The 16,412-nt window shown below is 39.6% G+C and overlaps 2 protein-coding genes and 1 long non-coding RNA gene across 3 annotated transcripts in view; 1 reads left to right on the forward strand and 2 right to left on the reverse strand.

Moving 5' to 3' along the window:
- atrx (ATRX chromatin remodeler) overlaps positions 1-2,417 on the reverse strand; it is a 30,052-nt gene extending 27,635 nt beyond the window's left edge. Inside the window, exons 1-5 of the mRNA XM_079167332.1 lie at positions 2,282-2,417; positions 671-732; positions 476-522; positions 246-367; positions 80-160 (exon numbers count right to left, since the gene is read on the reverse strand). Of these exons, the coding sequence (XP_079023458.1) occupies positions 80-160; positions 246-367; positions 476-522; positions 671-727 (307 nt within the window). The 5' untranslated portion in view covers positions 728-732; positions 2,282-2,417. The remainder of the gene's footprint in view (positions 1-79; positions 161-245; positions 368-475; positions 523-670; positions 733-2,281) is intronic.
- A 2,932-nt stretch (positions 2,418-5,349) lies between these two features.
- LOC306702208 lies at positions 5,350-6,359 on the forward strand. The gene is made up of 4 exons (XR_013767257.1): positions 5,350-5,513; positions 5,591-5,638; positions 5,831-5,950; positions 6,151-6,359. It is a non-coding gene; the product is annotated as an uncharacterized lncRNA (long non-coding RNA).
- A 445-nt stretch (positions 6,360-6,804) lies between these two features.
- On the reverse strand, positions 6,805-16,240 carry kif3a (kinesin family member 3A). The gene is made up of 17 exons (XM_079167393.1): positions 16,104-16,240; positions 15,366-15,639; positions 14,984-15,128; positions 14,230-14,314; positions 13,954-14,059; positions 13,410-13,549; positions 13,061-13,258; positions 12,782-12,956; positions 12,606-12,704; positions 9,543-9,699; positions 9,240-9,420; positions 8,953-9,063; positions 8,598-8,723; positions 8,379-8,432; positions 8,172-8,240; positions 7,919-8,049; positions 6,805-7,703 (listed from the first exon to the last, which is right to left on the reverse strand). Exons 1-17 carry the CDS (start codon positions 16,107-16,109, stop codon positions 7,655-7,657), a joined length of 2,106 nt encoding a protein of 701 aa, XP_079023519.1. The 5' UTR covers positions 16,110-16,240; the 3' UTR covers positions 6,805-7,654.
- Positions 16,241-16,412: the final 172 nt, after the last annotated feature.

Below are 16,412 nucleotides of genomic sequence, written 5' to 3' on the forward strand. Positions count from 1 at the left end.
TTTACATTAAACCATAATGCTTGTTCTCATCATCTACATACCAAAAATAAATAGTTTCCAAATAATTGAATTCAGTCACCTGTATGTTTCGGCTTGAAATCCACTCTGAGCTTCATGGCACCTTTATTATCATTTCCAGCTGGCCTCATCACTAAAGTGCCTAAACAGAGGCAAAGGCAGAAAAGTGTCAAATCAGCATCAACAACATCTTGATTAAGACCAACAAGTACCTCCATAGGTCATACCTTTAGATGCGCTGCTTGTATTATTGTCTGAAGGACTGTCAGAAGTGGCACCTTCATTTTCACTCTCAGCTGAGGCGTCGGATTCTTTCAGTCCAGTGTGCTTAGATACAGTAGTGGGCTTCCTAAAATGAGTCGACACACAGCTTTAATATCTCCAGTCGTGTCTTTTGAGAACATGCTACTGCAAACAAAACAATAACAGACACATTTAAGAACATACGGCTCCTCACCTCTTGTTGCGAGAAGAGGGCTTCATAGTTTCTGTTGAGCTTCCAGGCTGAAGAGAATACAAGACATATTTGAATAGCTTGACAGTTAAGAATAAAAACACTAAAATGCTTTAACTGATTTTTTTTTCTTTCTGTATAACAATTACACGGAGGTCAAAACACATTGTTTGACAACCCGAGAAGCTGCAGACTTACCTCCTCTGCTTTTTCTGACATTTGGTCTCGGTGCGATTCAGAAGAAGCCAGACTCATTTTACCTGCAGGCACATTTGGAGATTTGTTTCCTGATGAACACACTGGTAAATGAAGATGTTTTACAATGGCGTGTCTGAATTACAGAGATTTTAGTTTGTGAATATATGTAGATAGGATTTGTTTTTACAGAGACCAAATACAAGCAAGAGGTGTTTTTACAGCCTAAGTACTCAGTACTTGATATCACAACTACACCACTTATGTATTACCATAGTTTGTGTTTACGGTTCCATCATTTGCGTATTTAATTGAATTCAAAGCAGCAGAAATTCTAAAATACATTTGATAATTTCATTCTTTTCTCCAAGCTGCCTGTCACAAGACTCAATTCTTCCATTAGACGACAAGTAAGAAATACGTACATATTGTATTAGACAGCAGAGCACCAATACAAACGTAACAGGCCATGATAAGACGTAAAATACACAGCAGCCATGGATGAATTATTACCAAAAAATCCACAAATCTATTATATATTTTCACTATATACAAGAAAATTGCATTAACAAAACATAGCCATGTGAATATTTGAAACATATTTTCTAGACGGTGTAGTAACAATAAACACACATAATTATATTTACTATGAGCTACTGGACATGTTTATACTGGTTAAAGGTTCCAGACAATGTTTTGGTTGTTTTTAGTCTATATGGGGGAAATAGTAGACTTTACTTTATACAGTTAATCAGCCGTTAATAATGACGATCAACAGATTACATCCCTTGTGTGATTATATATTCATACAATTAATTATGCGCATCACCTAACGTTACATGCTTTTACGCGCGTGTATTTGGAGACAGAGGCAGCGCTGTTTATTGTGCCGTTTGGCGTCATCATAATGTGCTGATTAGATATTAGCTATCCGCTGTGTTGAGCCATCACTCAGTCCTGCCAGCAACAACCAGCCCGAAATGTATCCAAAATCCGGTGTCAGTGCAAGCAGCGCACCCTTCTGCATCTAACAGCTCCGTGCTGCTTCTTTATCCTCAACCTCCATGTTTTGACAACACAGGAACTCCTGACTATCAATGCCAAGTTTATGCTCGCTATCATTAGCAGGTTTATAGCGGTCGCCGTTAATTCGCAACTACTTATTTCCACTGACCCACACTGCCCTGGTTAAATCGCAATCTCGACAGTGCATTAAAACGTCCAATTGCATGTGCATGCAACGGAAAAATGCACACACACAGGCCTCCTTTTTGGTGATGCACTGGCACGAACCAGCGCGCTAACGGCAGCCTGGTAGTAACGTTACCTAGAAGCATCCAGAGTAGCACTGTAACATGTAGCCAGCTAAAACACAAACCGAATAATTGCGCTTTAAATGGTTGTTTACTTTAACAAATATCCTGTACCACATATAACGTTACACATCTGAGTCTGCATGTGTACGAATTTAAACCTTGCCGGCTGCGCAGCTAACGGATACAACTCAGCTAGCCTAGCTTGCTAGCCTAGCAATAGGCACCAACGGCCCGGCAGTTACAGTAATCAATGCAGAATTCACTTCGTCTAAACAAACAAGCTAAACTGTGTTCCTACCTGCTTTTCACCGTCGTCATTTCTTGACTTGTATAGACACCTTTCGTTTTTGGTACAAGGGGCGAGTTCAATCTAATTTGCTGATGTATGATGGTGCAGAAGCAGGAATAGCCTCAGAATTCCGAAACAACTCCGGTCAGGTTGAGACAAAGCAAGGGGACCATCTTGCCGGATGGCTGTGGACGCAGCAAAATGGCGCACTAGCCTAAATCTTGTACGCTTGCCTATTGGCTGACCGCCTCTGACGCTTTCCTGCTCTGATTGGTCCACACTCACCGGAGTTTATTGATTCGTTTAGCCGACGAGGGAACGATTTTCTGTGGGAAGTAAAACGCTGCTGGCCGGGTTCATTTGTTGATACAGTAAAAGGCGCGCTGTTTTGTTTTTGGGAAATTCCAGCGAATCATTTACATTTACATGTTGTAACATTTCAAAATTAAATTTCATTCTTTATTTGGATTGTAGCACTGTATCTAAAACCAGACATGTATAACTATAACACCACTACACTGTTGTTTGTTTGTTGTTTGGTTAAATCTTTGCACTACTTAGTTAATTTTATATTATTTTATTTCATTGTATATATTGTGCATTTGTATATCTAAAATGTTTACTCTGTTATTCTTATTGTATATGTTGTGCATTTTTATATCTAATATTTTTACTCTGTTATTCTTATTGTATATATTGTGCATTTGATATTTAATATTTGTACTCTGTTATTTTATTTACCTGTACCATAACTGCTGCTGTAGCGAAAAGATTTTCCCTTGCGGAATTAATAAAGTAGCTATCTATCTATCTATCTATCTAATGGTCATTCTCAGTAGTTTTCTTTACATGGAAGATGATATGAGTAACAGGAGTGGAAGCTACAGGCGCTTTTCGCACAGTCTTAGCAAATACATAAAATGTAGCCACATCACAGCCAATAGCATGACAACACTTAGAGCCGTCATGTGGTTTACCAAAACTATCTTTAGAAAAACAATAATAGCATCTAGAAAGATTCTAATCATATTTCCTGATGAAGTGTAGTAATGGCCTGGGGACGGAAAAGGCATTTGTCAGAATCACCCTTCTCTTATCCAGGCTCAGAAACATTATTAAAACGTAGATATGTTGTTGTTTCTTAAAGCATAGTTGGTCAGTTACCACTTTAGTATAGTTCCTCAACATGATGTTGCAATATTAATAGATAGATAAAAAAATAAAATCATAAATAACCTGAGGTTTGAAGAAGTATTCAAATCATTTACGTAAGGAAAAGTAGGAACACAACAACATAGGCCTTAATATGTGATCATTAGATTGATATTACTGATTTATCAGTGTGTACGCAGTAGTGGTTGAAAATATCTAAGTACATTCACTCAAGTGCTGTACAAATTTGAGGTACTTGTACTTTACTTGAGTTTTTACATTTTACTTCTACTCCATATTTGAAAGGCAAATATTGTACATTTCACTCCAATATGTTTATGTGATACATGTATTAGTAGTTACATTGCAGATTCTGATTAATACTCCTAAATAAAATGAACAAATACATTATGATGTGTTATCATGGATAAAGATGAGACTTGACTGCAACCCAGCAGTGTATGATCGTCAGTGTTATAATATAATTATTTTTCTCTGAAATGTACCGTTCTGCATAATGAGTACTTTCATTTGGTTTTTAGTACTTCTAGTGTATGTTGATACTTATACTTTTGTACTTTTTCTTAAGTAACATTTTGAATTCAGAGATTTTACTTGTTACAGATTATTTTGTTGTTTTGCTTTACTTATGTAACACATCTGAGTACATCTTCCACCACTGGTAAGCAGCGCTTTACTGTTAGCTGGCTGAGGTTGAGTTATTTTCAACTACTTTTCGTGGAGTAGTGTGGGCCAATGATTCCCAACTAGGTGATTGGGCTTCTTCCAAAGGGTCACAAAGAGTAAGAGGGGAAAAAAAGTTTCCTCTGTCTTTGTTTTCTCTGTGAAATGCAGGATCATTTTAAATCTTTGCACCTCAAACTGTTATTTAACTGAAAACAGAGAGTGTAGACGGGGCATGTCTCTTTTAGTGGGACAGCTACCAACTCATGGCAGCTAAAACATGACAGGGAAAAAATGAAATAACATGATTATTTGGAGCATTCCTGACTTTTCTGTGGCTTGGGTCCCTCTAAAAACAAGTTACAAATGTCACCTGAAGATGGGGCTGCTCTACAAAGGCTATCGGTGTATGTAAAATGTGGAGATGTGACTGTGGTAGTTTAAGTGTGATCTTCAGGCTCTCCTCTACTCTGCAATCTTGTCAACTATTAGTTTTAGAACTTGTCAAATGACATATGTTGCAATTTCAAGTACTCCTCAACTGGTCTGTGTTTCAAATGATTGGTATGATTGCTGGCAGTAATATTTTACTGAAATTATTTTAAGTAACATTATTTCGAGTGAAGATATACCTTTTTTGTTAATTTTATTTCAATAATAACAACATAAATCTCTGTATTGTAAGAATCAGAGCAAAAAGGAAACTGAAGCAAAGCTGGAATTGTGTCTGTCAGTCACAGTTTCCCTTTTCTAATGTGTGGGCAAGAAGCTTGACACAAAATATTTCCTATGTTCTTACTTCCCGCAGTCATTTTGGCTTGTCATTACAGAAAAAAAGTGTACCTAAATATATTACTGACATTAGTAATGTCTGCCTGCTGGATGTTAAATTCACCTGTGAGCAAACAGCCATTACAAAAATACACTTGATACCATGTGAATATGCAAGTTGAAATGATATTCCACCCTTAGACATTAGTAAAAACCTTCATAAAATGTTAAGACAAGGTGATGATGAGCAATTCTTGTTGGGAGTTTTGCTGATAAGGGATTAGCAGGTGATTACTTAGTAATAACGCCTTGCACCCCGTGGAACATAGTAAAACAGATACAAATCATCCTTTGGCCCTTATTTGGTGTCTTCTTCCTCTGACGTGTGTACACTGTGGTCTCAGAGTGTCAGGATGTCAATATATACGTGGTACATTAGAGTGTGTAGGGTATTCAACCTCTCTGCTCAACCTACCAGTGCTGTCTCACGGTCTCTTTCAAAGACATGAAGAACATTTCAGGTCTTGTATTGATGATGGCTGCAATGGTCTCCGCAGTACAATTACACTGCAATGACACATTGGGGCTGAGAGAGATTATTTCCGAGATAGACACCCTGATGCCCATGATAAAGGTAAGAAAACTACAAAACTACACATGGTTGATTTGTTTGTTTTATAATATACTGATTTATATATCTTGTCATTGAAGAACAAGACGATGATCACAGACATATCACGAGATCGACCCTCATGTGAGGTATGTTGGAAACCATTTCTAATTATTGGGATTATTGTACACGTGACGTTTGTCTGACATAGTAGATGTAAACTTGCATGGAACTTGTGAACTGCTTAAGATGAAGCTCAGCTGGTTTCTTCAGATTGATTCCGCACTAACTCCAACATGTTCAATACCACTACTGTACTAAATGTGTCTTTCTCTTCACAGGATGGCTTCTTCTGTAAGGCTGAGAAGGCTCTGAATGAAATCCTACCGTCTCTGAAGAAACACCATGCATCGTATCGAGGCCATGTTTTAAAAGTTACCCGTGTGTTGCGCCAGTTGACGGTAAAGACAAATTCAATGTGATTGAACATGTGTTCAGCCAGAATGCATAAATGAAATGTCTAATTGTTACTCTATAAAGCATCTGTTCCAACAATGAATATGCTCTTTAATGTCAAACATCTTCTTCCTCACTTTAGTTTTGTGTTCAGTTAAATCTTTGAGCGCTGAAAACTAAAATTGTCATTTTGATTTTGTTTCAGGAAACAAAGAATTTCAAACCATGTCCTCTGAGCACAAACCAGAAATGTCACCTAAAACGATTTCTGGAGAACGTCAAGAATTGTTCAAAAATAGCACTGGACAACAATACAATGACATGTCCTAAATAAGTTATTTCTATTTATTGTGAAACATATTTATTTTCCTACATATCTTATTTTTGAAATGTACCGTCTGCATAATGAGTACTTTCATTTTGTTTTCAGTACTTCTAGTATATGTTGATACTTATACTTTTGTACTTTTTCTTAAGTAACATATTTATTTTCCTACATATCTTATTTTTGTACTATTTGTATTTATACATCAATAAATTATAATGGCACAGTGGTTTGTTGTTGAAGTCTGTTTCTTTTGCTCATGTTTTGGGTTTGACCGATCCATCATCAGTGTCCAAGTAAAAGTCTCCGTTTAACCAGCAGCAGCAGCTTCACGCTGAAGAACACACTTTTGAACGCTTTCAGGTTTACACATTTTACAACAGTAGGAAACGCTAATAATAATAATAATAATAATAATTAATAATGTTCATATAACCTTTTTTAAAGCAACAATAAAATAAAAAACAGGAATATTGCCGATTTAATAATGAAACTGGCAAAGAGCAACAAGAATGTGAGATAAAACGTGTAAAATAATTTAATAAATAAAATATCCAGGGGTTTGGTGCATGTAAACATTTGACATACGTTATGATACAAAATAAAAGTCAGTTTGCATCTACAGAACATCATAAAAAAAAAAGATCTCCACAAAAACCTCAGCCTAGTGCAATAAACTAAGGCAAACAGTATGTATGGTGTACATCAATATAACACAAAGTGTTCTGACTTATCAAGATAAATAAAGAGAGATGACTTGCTTAGATTAGCAAATGGCACTAACATGAGCTGGCTGGCATGCATGCCCCTACGCTTCTGCCCTCAAGAAGAAATGGTATAATGCACTTTACAGTTACATACTTGATACTACATACCCTGCATGTGAATCAACACAGTTAATCAGAATTCAATTACAATGTATTCCCATCAGCATGGGCTTTTTAATATCAATCCGTTTCTTACATAGCAGGAAATCTGTAATAAAGACGTTACAACTCAAACGGTGTGGTATTCGTTGCAAAACAAATTTCAAAGGGGATGAATGCAGTTTATAGTTCATGTTTTAAACATCTTCTTTCAGAGTGTTGGTCGTTTTCAAAACCAGAGGTGTAAATTTCTGGCTTAGGTAAAAGAGCTATGATTGAACAGAAGCTGCTGCCAACAAAATGTGTTCCAAAGCTACATCAAAATGTTGGGACATCCACAAAGAAGTCTTCCACTATAAGACAAATAACAGGTCCTCTTGGCCAAGAGGTCTTACTCCCGTCATCGGTGCAACTCAGTCACATTCCAAACCATACCAGCTATACAGTGTATTCAGATAATATTTTAAATAATGTTAAATAAAAGACACGGTGAAACGAAGCTCTCCGCTGTGCCGTCTTCACTGCAGCAGGGATTCGATCACGGCTTCGGGCTTTGCAGATCGTTTCCTGTGTGAAGATAAATACACGCGAAGCGTTATCAACAACCTCAGAGAGCTTTCAGTGTTCTTATTTCTCAGAATAACCGTTATCATGATATATCCCGCATATTATCTACATTCTATAAATGAATAATTAAACACAGTGGCGAAACAGCCATAACTGATAACTCTTCAGTTTACTCAGGAGTATTTGATGTTCACTAAAATTTGACTGTAGATTACCTTCGGCCAGTCTTGGGTCGGCCACTTTTGCCACTTTTAGAGGTTCTGGGTCTCTCTAGTTTCATCAGTGACTGCCGCATGCTCTCCTCGGTGTAGGCCAGATACACATGGGACAGATCCACCTCAAATGGCTGCGAGAGGCAGGGACAGAAGAAGAGAGCGCTCAACAATACATCATCAAGGTGGGACAAGAGAAAAACAACAGGAACATCAGTCATTACACAAACAACAATGTCGGGCAGGAAAAACTCACATCTTTTTCTTTTTTGTCTGGAGCAGGGGTCTGTTTTCTCATATTGTTGCCAGTGTACGCCACGCATTTCTGAAAGACACGAGGTACAGTACAGTTCAAAGACACACACACTACTGAGAAGTAGTCCTGAACTCACGAGTTTGTGCCTTTAAATTGAATGTCTGTGCAAACCACAGTGTGTGCATGAGATATGCAAAGTGAGCTCACCAGCTGCCATTCTCCGATGTCTTCATTCCAGTGCACGTAATTTTCTATCATCTCCTGCACAGAAAAAACACGAGATAATATAAAGACTAGAAGCAAGGAAGGACATTGTCACTTTCATGCCTCTTCTTTGTGTGTACCGGTGATCGAGGGAAAGCGTACAAGTCGTGGGTATTTAGGTCAAAGAGTCGTAGAGCTACACATAGAAGAACACATTCACACCTGGTACTCCTGGGGAATAAAGTTGTCTATGATGAGCATTTGGAGTCGCAGCTCTCGACTCAGCTGGCGAATGTTCTCCAGGAGGCCCTCGATCTCTCTGTGATGCTCTTGCTGTAGATCTGCCATCTAACAGACAAAACACGACAACCGCAGTGGATCAACTTCTTTTGTTCTCCTGATCAATCGAGACCAAATTCAACCATAGGTTGAGTTTCATAACATATCAATTTAAGCTCTGATTTAAAAAGTATTTCATAACATTTTCTATAGGAATTAGGTCACTCATAGCAGTCTACACACTATACCACCCTGCTGCTCTGACAGTGTTGTGATTTCTCTTTTACGTTCGGCTTACTTCTGATTTGGCAGCCATCAGCATGGTCCATACTTTCTTCAGCTTCTTGGTCTTTCCTTGAGCCTCCTCCTGCAGACTAGTGTACTTCTCTTCTATGTCCAGACGTTCTTGCTGTTTTAAGAGGGAGAAGGATCACCGATTATGCACAAACAAGCAAGCTGTAGTCTGCGGTCATGACTGTGAAAAATCTACATATATTAAGGACAGAAGTCAAGATAATGTCTTACAACTGTTTTTACTACTAAAGTATTGGGCAGTGGGATTGGTTTTTGGACATTTATCCATACCTCTTTCTCCTCCAGCTCCCTCCGCAGCTGTTCCGCCCTCCTGCGACGTTCTTCCAGTTCATTGTTGGACTCCTGCAAAAGCTTCTCCTGCTCCTCGGCCTTGGCCAGGAGGTCCACCCCACCCACAATTACCTTCTTCTCCAAGGCCGACAATTTATCCAGCAGGAGGTGATGCTCCTGCCTAAGGGGTGAGAGGAGGATCAGGCATTGAATGAGTGGACACCATATTACCACATCCAGTAACAATTAAAGAAGACATTGTAGACCATTTGATTCGTAGCGTCATGAATGACAAAGACTCACTGGGCTTTAAGAAGGTCCTTCTCCCTCTTCTCCAGCTCTGCTCTTGCCTTGTTCCTCTCCTCCTCCTCCATGTCCAGCTTGGCCTCCAAGGCCTTTCTTTCCTCGTCAATCTTTGCCTGCATCTCCACCATCTTGTCCGGGGAAACCTTCTTCCTCCCTTGAGGGACACACAGGGAACCACGGTGTCGTTAATTCACAGGTTGTTTTAGATCTTCTTATACTACGTTACTTGTCAGTGTATAGGTTACAACGATAGGAATGCAGATTAATTCTAGACCGTGTTTTTTAAATCAGCATTAGTATTATTTCATATATTCGGTTTTAGATGATCAATTTGCACTTTAGAAGTCAAATGAATGTCGTAAGCGTGGGTGCCAGTGAGAGCCAGCTGCTCAAAGTTCTGTCTTGCTAATGCACAGTGAGAAATGATAGTTAGTGTTAGTGCAAGAACAATTTTAAATTAGGGAAAGTATATGAAGTGCAAGATTCTTTTGGCGGCTATGAAGATGGACAGCAAGAGACACATGGGTGGTAGTCATATATAGACAAAACAGAACAATGTTAACAGCGGTTATATGATAAACCTGTTATCCAGTTAGTCACAGTTAGTGAAATTGCCACTGAAACACACGGTGGCCATCCTGGTCATTTTGCCAGTAGCGACACCTGTGCTACAGGACAACAGGGCTATGTAGATTCTTACACCAACCTCTTTCTTCTTGAATTAAGAGGTGTATAGCAAGCCAGACAGGCGGCATTTTGCACCAGGAGGAGGAGAGAGAGAAACAAAGAGCAACACATTACAGAGTGATCTTGAAAGTCTTGTGACGACAGAGTGGGACACCACATATGGGACACGGAGCGAGAGAAAGACGAGAAGTCTCAGCAACAATAACAACATGACATGGGAGTAGTGACAGCGGAGAGACACGAGGCAAAAAAAAATATATATATATATATATATATACACAAAACATCGCTTATGAAACATGATGTGGATGAAATTACAGATTACACAATACAGGTGTAACCTGAAACTGGGGACATGACATCAACATGCAGAAGTATATAATGTTAAAACTGTGTTCATTTGGTTCATGCTTGGTAGAAAGTAGGAGAACATTAGATTGTGTCAATTCTTTGGAAGGATCCGTTCAAGAGCCCCAGTTAAAGTCATGGATCTGTCCCAAGACATCGTTATCAAAACACCGGGAACCTTTGCTATCACTTTCACAAATATTTGGGACAAGAGTGGGGATGTGTGCTGTGAGCGGCACAGACACATTAAGCCCTTTTCACACATGGACTGTAATCCAAGAACGCAACTCTGGACCTTTAACAGCTCGAGTGTCAATTACATGGACAATATTAACACGAACATAAAGTTTATTTACTTTGGTTCTTGTGAATGAATCATGAAATGCAAACTAGAAAGAGGTCACATAGCCGTGCTGCTAGGGGAGAGAGAGCGACTGAGACAAAGACACGAGTTGTGGAGCGGAAACAATATTCAATATGGGCAGAGAAGCGCATCCCAAGACCAACGGCCACAAACTTTGTATTTATTCATTTGTGAAAAAAGGCTCCGCCCCCTCCACATTCACGACGGCAGGACACGCCGCTTAACTCCTTCCGTTTGTACCTCTCACAATGGCAACCCTTTACATATACAGTGAACGCTGCAGCATATGGCACATATCAAATGCTGGACAACAATGGTGTAATAGACGGCGTAGAGAAAGTGACCCGAGTAGTGTCCAAAAAGGTCACTATATAGTCCTCTACAAAGAGCGACCTATAGAATAGTGAATGAGTGAATGAATACAGACACAGTCTCAGTTCATGTTGTGCACCAACTACACCAAAGCACATGTGTTGTCTGTGAAACCTTCCTGGCTATAAGTCAGATTCTGATCTGAGTGTGCAGCAAAAAACTAATAATGTCCAAAATAACTTTTTAGCAAATACCAGTAAAATCTGTTTTGCTAGTTTTCGACATGTACTGAAATGAATAGCTAATCTCAACAAAAGGTTAAAAACAAAAAAGGCTTTCTGATGTTAAATTCAATCTAATTTTCATGCAGGCCTGTTGTATTATGAATCAAGCGCACCCATCTTCAGACAGTTGTGCAATTTTTCACGACCACTTTAAAGAGGAAAGAGGAAACTGTGAATGATGGAACCGGAAGGAGAACTCACTCAGAAAACCACCTCCATACCTACGCAGCACAAACACTCACACATCAATCAAGCTGCTCTCCATTTTCAACTTTCATTCATGCTGTTAACACGATACAAACAGAAAACCTGTCCAAGCTACAAACACCATGCAAGCAAATCAGGAATAGTTTTGCAGTAAAGCAGTCTGGTCATATTTAATTTATCATGAGATTGATAAGGAACAGGAAGCTACAGGGTGTTTTGACAAGTATTAGGGATACTTAAGCACTGCCTGGGGTCAGCAATCAAACGAGGCAGCTGCAGGTGCTCACATGCAAATTAGAGATACAGCACAGCACCGTACTCACAGAAGCTGAATGCCAGGGTTATGATTAATTCAAAATAACCTGATACCACAGTATTTGAAAGAATAATGACAGCTGGAAAATCTATAGATATCAATATAAAACGTAGTGGAACACGGCCTCACCGCCGGAACATTAGTGTCAGTATTGCAACGTAATGTAATGACCTAATAGTGCTCGTTTCTCTTTTAACTTTCTAGTTTCCACTTAAAACCAGAAAGGACGTAGAAGGTGAGAATACGAGGGAAACTCCTGAATGAGGAAGGTGTTATGTTTATGGAAGCCTAACTGGTGACCTAAAAGCAATTTCAGCTTCACGATTACCTGATGAACTGAATGCTGACTCATATTACAATTAACATCCTTGATCTCCAACAGATTAAATAAGAGATATACAAATGTTACAGATGTATATCCAACCATTTACCAAAAATGCAAACCACTGAAGGAAATAAACTCTCACCACAAGGTTTGTGAAGATTGCATCATAAAACGTTCAGTCATTTGCTCTGATGCGCACTTGCATCCAAGTTCTCACCTCTTCTTCTCCTGCGGCCTTCTCCTGCCACCCCTCCTTCATCGTCACCTTCATCCATCTCTTCTGATCCACTGCCCTCTGAGCCAGAGATCTCTTCACCTAGAACAGCACAAAAGCATTTAAGAAGACAGTCTTGGGGGGAAAAAAACTTTCAAAAAGCATGATTCTTTTTGTACCTTCCACCAGTTTCTTCTTCAGCTCCTCAATCTCCTTCTGAAACTGGCGCAATAGTGCATCCTTAGGGTCCTCGTTGATCCTGGCTTTGTTCTTGATGTTTTTAGCCCTGTTAGCATAGCGCAGGGTACTGATGGTTTCATCGTAGTTATAGTCTGCAGGACCTATATTTGCACACTGGTGGAGAGAAGTATGCAATTTAAAAGTTGAGTATGGTAAATTACGTATTTGTTGCTTACAACACATCGCTTCTAGAACAGTTTTCAAAGCTTTCACTCTACCATCATGGTCTTGGAGTTTCCTCCTAATGAATCCTGCAGCAGACGGGTTAGCTTAGAGTTCCTGTAGGGCACGTGGGTGCTCTTGCCGTCCACCAGGGCAGAGATGACGTTGCCCAGCGTTGAGAGAGAGAGATTGATCTTCGTCGCCTCCTTTAAACGCTGACCCGTGGCTCCAGTCTTGCCCTGTCTCTCCGAGCCCTGTAAGGGGGTTAGGGTGGAAGGTGAATTGGTGATGGTCAGATGGATTGTGGACGACGAGGCATACAGCAGGTTTGCATCTTTGTGTCATCTCATTTTCGAGGAAGTAGTTTAGTTTTTACTGAGAAATCTTCTGGCCACAGATACATACTGCAAGATCAACCAGATGAAGCTTTCCCATGCGGACATGCTGGTTTCCATCCACACCCTTCTCACTGCACTCGATGGTGATGGTGAAGATAGCGTGAGACCGGGAGCTGTGTTCATTCATGTTCGTTGATCCGACAGACCCTTCACACCGGGAAATAGAATTTAATCAAACAACAACACTCATAAAAGTATGTGTGATAACTTATGAACTTTAAAATATCATCTGAAATTCAATTTTTTTTTGGTCGACAGTTATCTTTTGCACATTGTATGAGCATTTTCTGCCAACTGACAGCACAAGTATGCACAGGTAGTCTTTGCACATTGCTTAACAGTTTGCACGCATTGCATTTTAAATTAAGAAAAATGTAAACGCATATCGAGTGTATATAATGCAAGAAAATTGCTTCCGTTTTTTGCAATCAAGGTAGTTCTCACAGTCTGACATGTGTGGTTTTACTACACATCGCACAGATAAATATCTTGTACAATCTTAGATTTTGTGGGTATCTATGTATCTTCATGATGTCAGTTATTCCGCTTACGGTTTTTGTTGCCCAGCGTCATAATCCTGTCCATGTCGTCGGCATTATTCACGACGTACCCAGAGAGGTCTTTGATATAAACGCCAACATCCGGTCTTTCTTTCACCTGTGATGAAAAATGCAATAGTTAATACAAGCAAATCTATTCAGCCATCTTCTGCAAGCTTCCTGTTTGGAATTATGACTGTAGTGCCCTTTATGACAGATCCTCCAACACCTTTTTGATATGAATCACTGAAATCTATGTTTGAGTGTTGGTTTGAAGTATGACTTTACCTCTAGCCTCTGCAGTTGGTCCTTGCCCAACAAGTCTCGCACTTCCTCATTGTAAATCTCCAGGTACGAAACACGAACCAAAAACCTGTAGAAGTTAAATGTGTATTTAAAGTCAGATAAATGCTGAAATGTAAAGCTGCAAATGGCAAAACAGGCTTTGTAAATATATCAATCACAACACGTGTGCCTCTTAACAGGAACTCTGTTTACATGAAGCCCTTTATTCTGCTAAGAAGACCAAAATAAAATAAAAAAGCCTCCCATTAGCACGCGAATCAGAACAAATATCTAAAATAAATTAAACACGTTTTCAAAAAGGGTGGGCTGACCTTTCATAATCCCTTTAACAGAAGAAAACGTGTTCTTAAAATGCTTTGTCCAAATACTTTGTACTTTCTTAATATTCATGAGCTCCCTCACTTGTTATTAACAACGTTGCCTTTCTCAAACAAACCATGACGTTGACGTTTTTACTTGCAGGGCGATGATCAAAAGTCTTTAATTCAGTAAGACTCATTCACATGAAACTCTTGCTTCAGAACAAAAGCAGTTTACCAATAATAGTATCAAGCTCTGTCCAAAGATTGCTTGTTAGTGGAGTGTGCATATTAGAAAACTAAACAAGACACGACAGATTTCACTTACATTGACACTGATTTACACATTGGGAATCGTCAGCTACACTAATTATGTGCGTAGACAAAATATGTGTTGCTGATTTTACTGAATGTTGGCCGACTGATTGCTCTCTTACCTTGTGTCACCCTCTGCCTTGGCAATGTGACCAAAAACATGAGCAAAAGAGTTTGGGATTATCCCTCTGAGCTCTGGCACCGCTCTCACACCCTCCATGGTGAACGTTTTTCCTGTGCCAGTTTGCCCGTATGCAAAAATGGTGCCTGAAACGGACAGCAGAGCATAAAATCCCAGTTCCATTTCCAGTATAGACTATGAAGATTTAAGATCAACTTAATATCAGTATTTATTATATTGGTTAATAATGAGGATTAGATTTAATAGAGGTAATAGTGTATGTTTGAGTGTCTGTGTTGAAATGCCTCCAACAGTTGATTTAGTCATTACACTGAGCAATGGTGGATTAATAAAAATAATAATGTATGTTACATTAAATGTACCATTGTATCCCTCTAACACTGAGTCAATGATGGGGCGTGCAGTGAGGTTGTAGACGTCCAGCTGTTTGCTGTCTGGTCCAAACACAGTGTCAAACGTGAAGGACTTGGGAGGCTCGTGGGGAGTCTCCAGCTTGTTCACTGTTATGGTCCCACGGATCTCGTCCACAGACACGGCCTGTTTGTGACTCATCATCTTCTCTTTCTGGTTGAAGGGACGACATCTTACCACCACCTTGACGTTATCGTTGACCTCCTGCTTCTCAAGCTTATTGCTCTGAAAAACAACGGGTCATAATAAGAGACAGTAAATCGTGCCATGGGGTGTAAACATGGCAGCTGTCAGTTTGCAGCTAGCTTACATGGCTCAGTCAAAACAAAGCTAACTAGCTAGCTAACGTTAGTCTCTTCACCGTTATCCGCCGTATGGGGTTGCTAGGCAGGCACACGCTAACGTTACTAACGTTGAAGATAACGTGAGCTAACTGACGTCAGCTGACTAGCACACAGAAAAATAGCAAATTCGGAAAATATAGTTTTTTAATCAAACCACCATGCTGTTGACATTTGTGCTAATTGATTTGTGGTGACTGGCAAAAACTAAGGAAGTATTCAACGTCCTTGTTGGAAAGTGGTAAGTTAACGATGCTAACCGGTTAGCATCACATCAGTGCGGTCGGAGGAAGGGAGGAACCCCTTTGCAAACAAAACAAAAAAATGCAGACAGGCACTTCGACTTACCGGCATAGTGATAACGCAGAAGGGCAATTATGATGTATATATAATGACAATTAAATGTGTGTAAGTCTTTGTTCATTTGTTATTCGTTATCCGAATAATTTCCAGCGCAGTGCCCATATCAAAGGCTCAACATCCGATAGCTTGTTGTCAGGTCTGTGTGTCAGACTGCGCATGCGTCCCAGGGAATGGTGGAAGGAGGGAGCGGGTCTTCGGTTGGTTGGTTACAGTTACTGCTGCAGTATAAGCTACTAAATGGCCTCGTTGTGTTCAGATATTTAATATATCGGGGACATATATAGACAAAGGTGG

This window comes from Pholis gunnellus (genome assembly GCF_910591455.1).
Source record: "Pholis gunnellus genome assembly, chromosome: 10".
NCBI classification, from domain to species: Eukaryota; Metazoa; Chordata; class Actinopteri; order Perciformes; family Pholidae; genus Pholis; species Pholis gunnellus.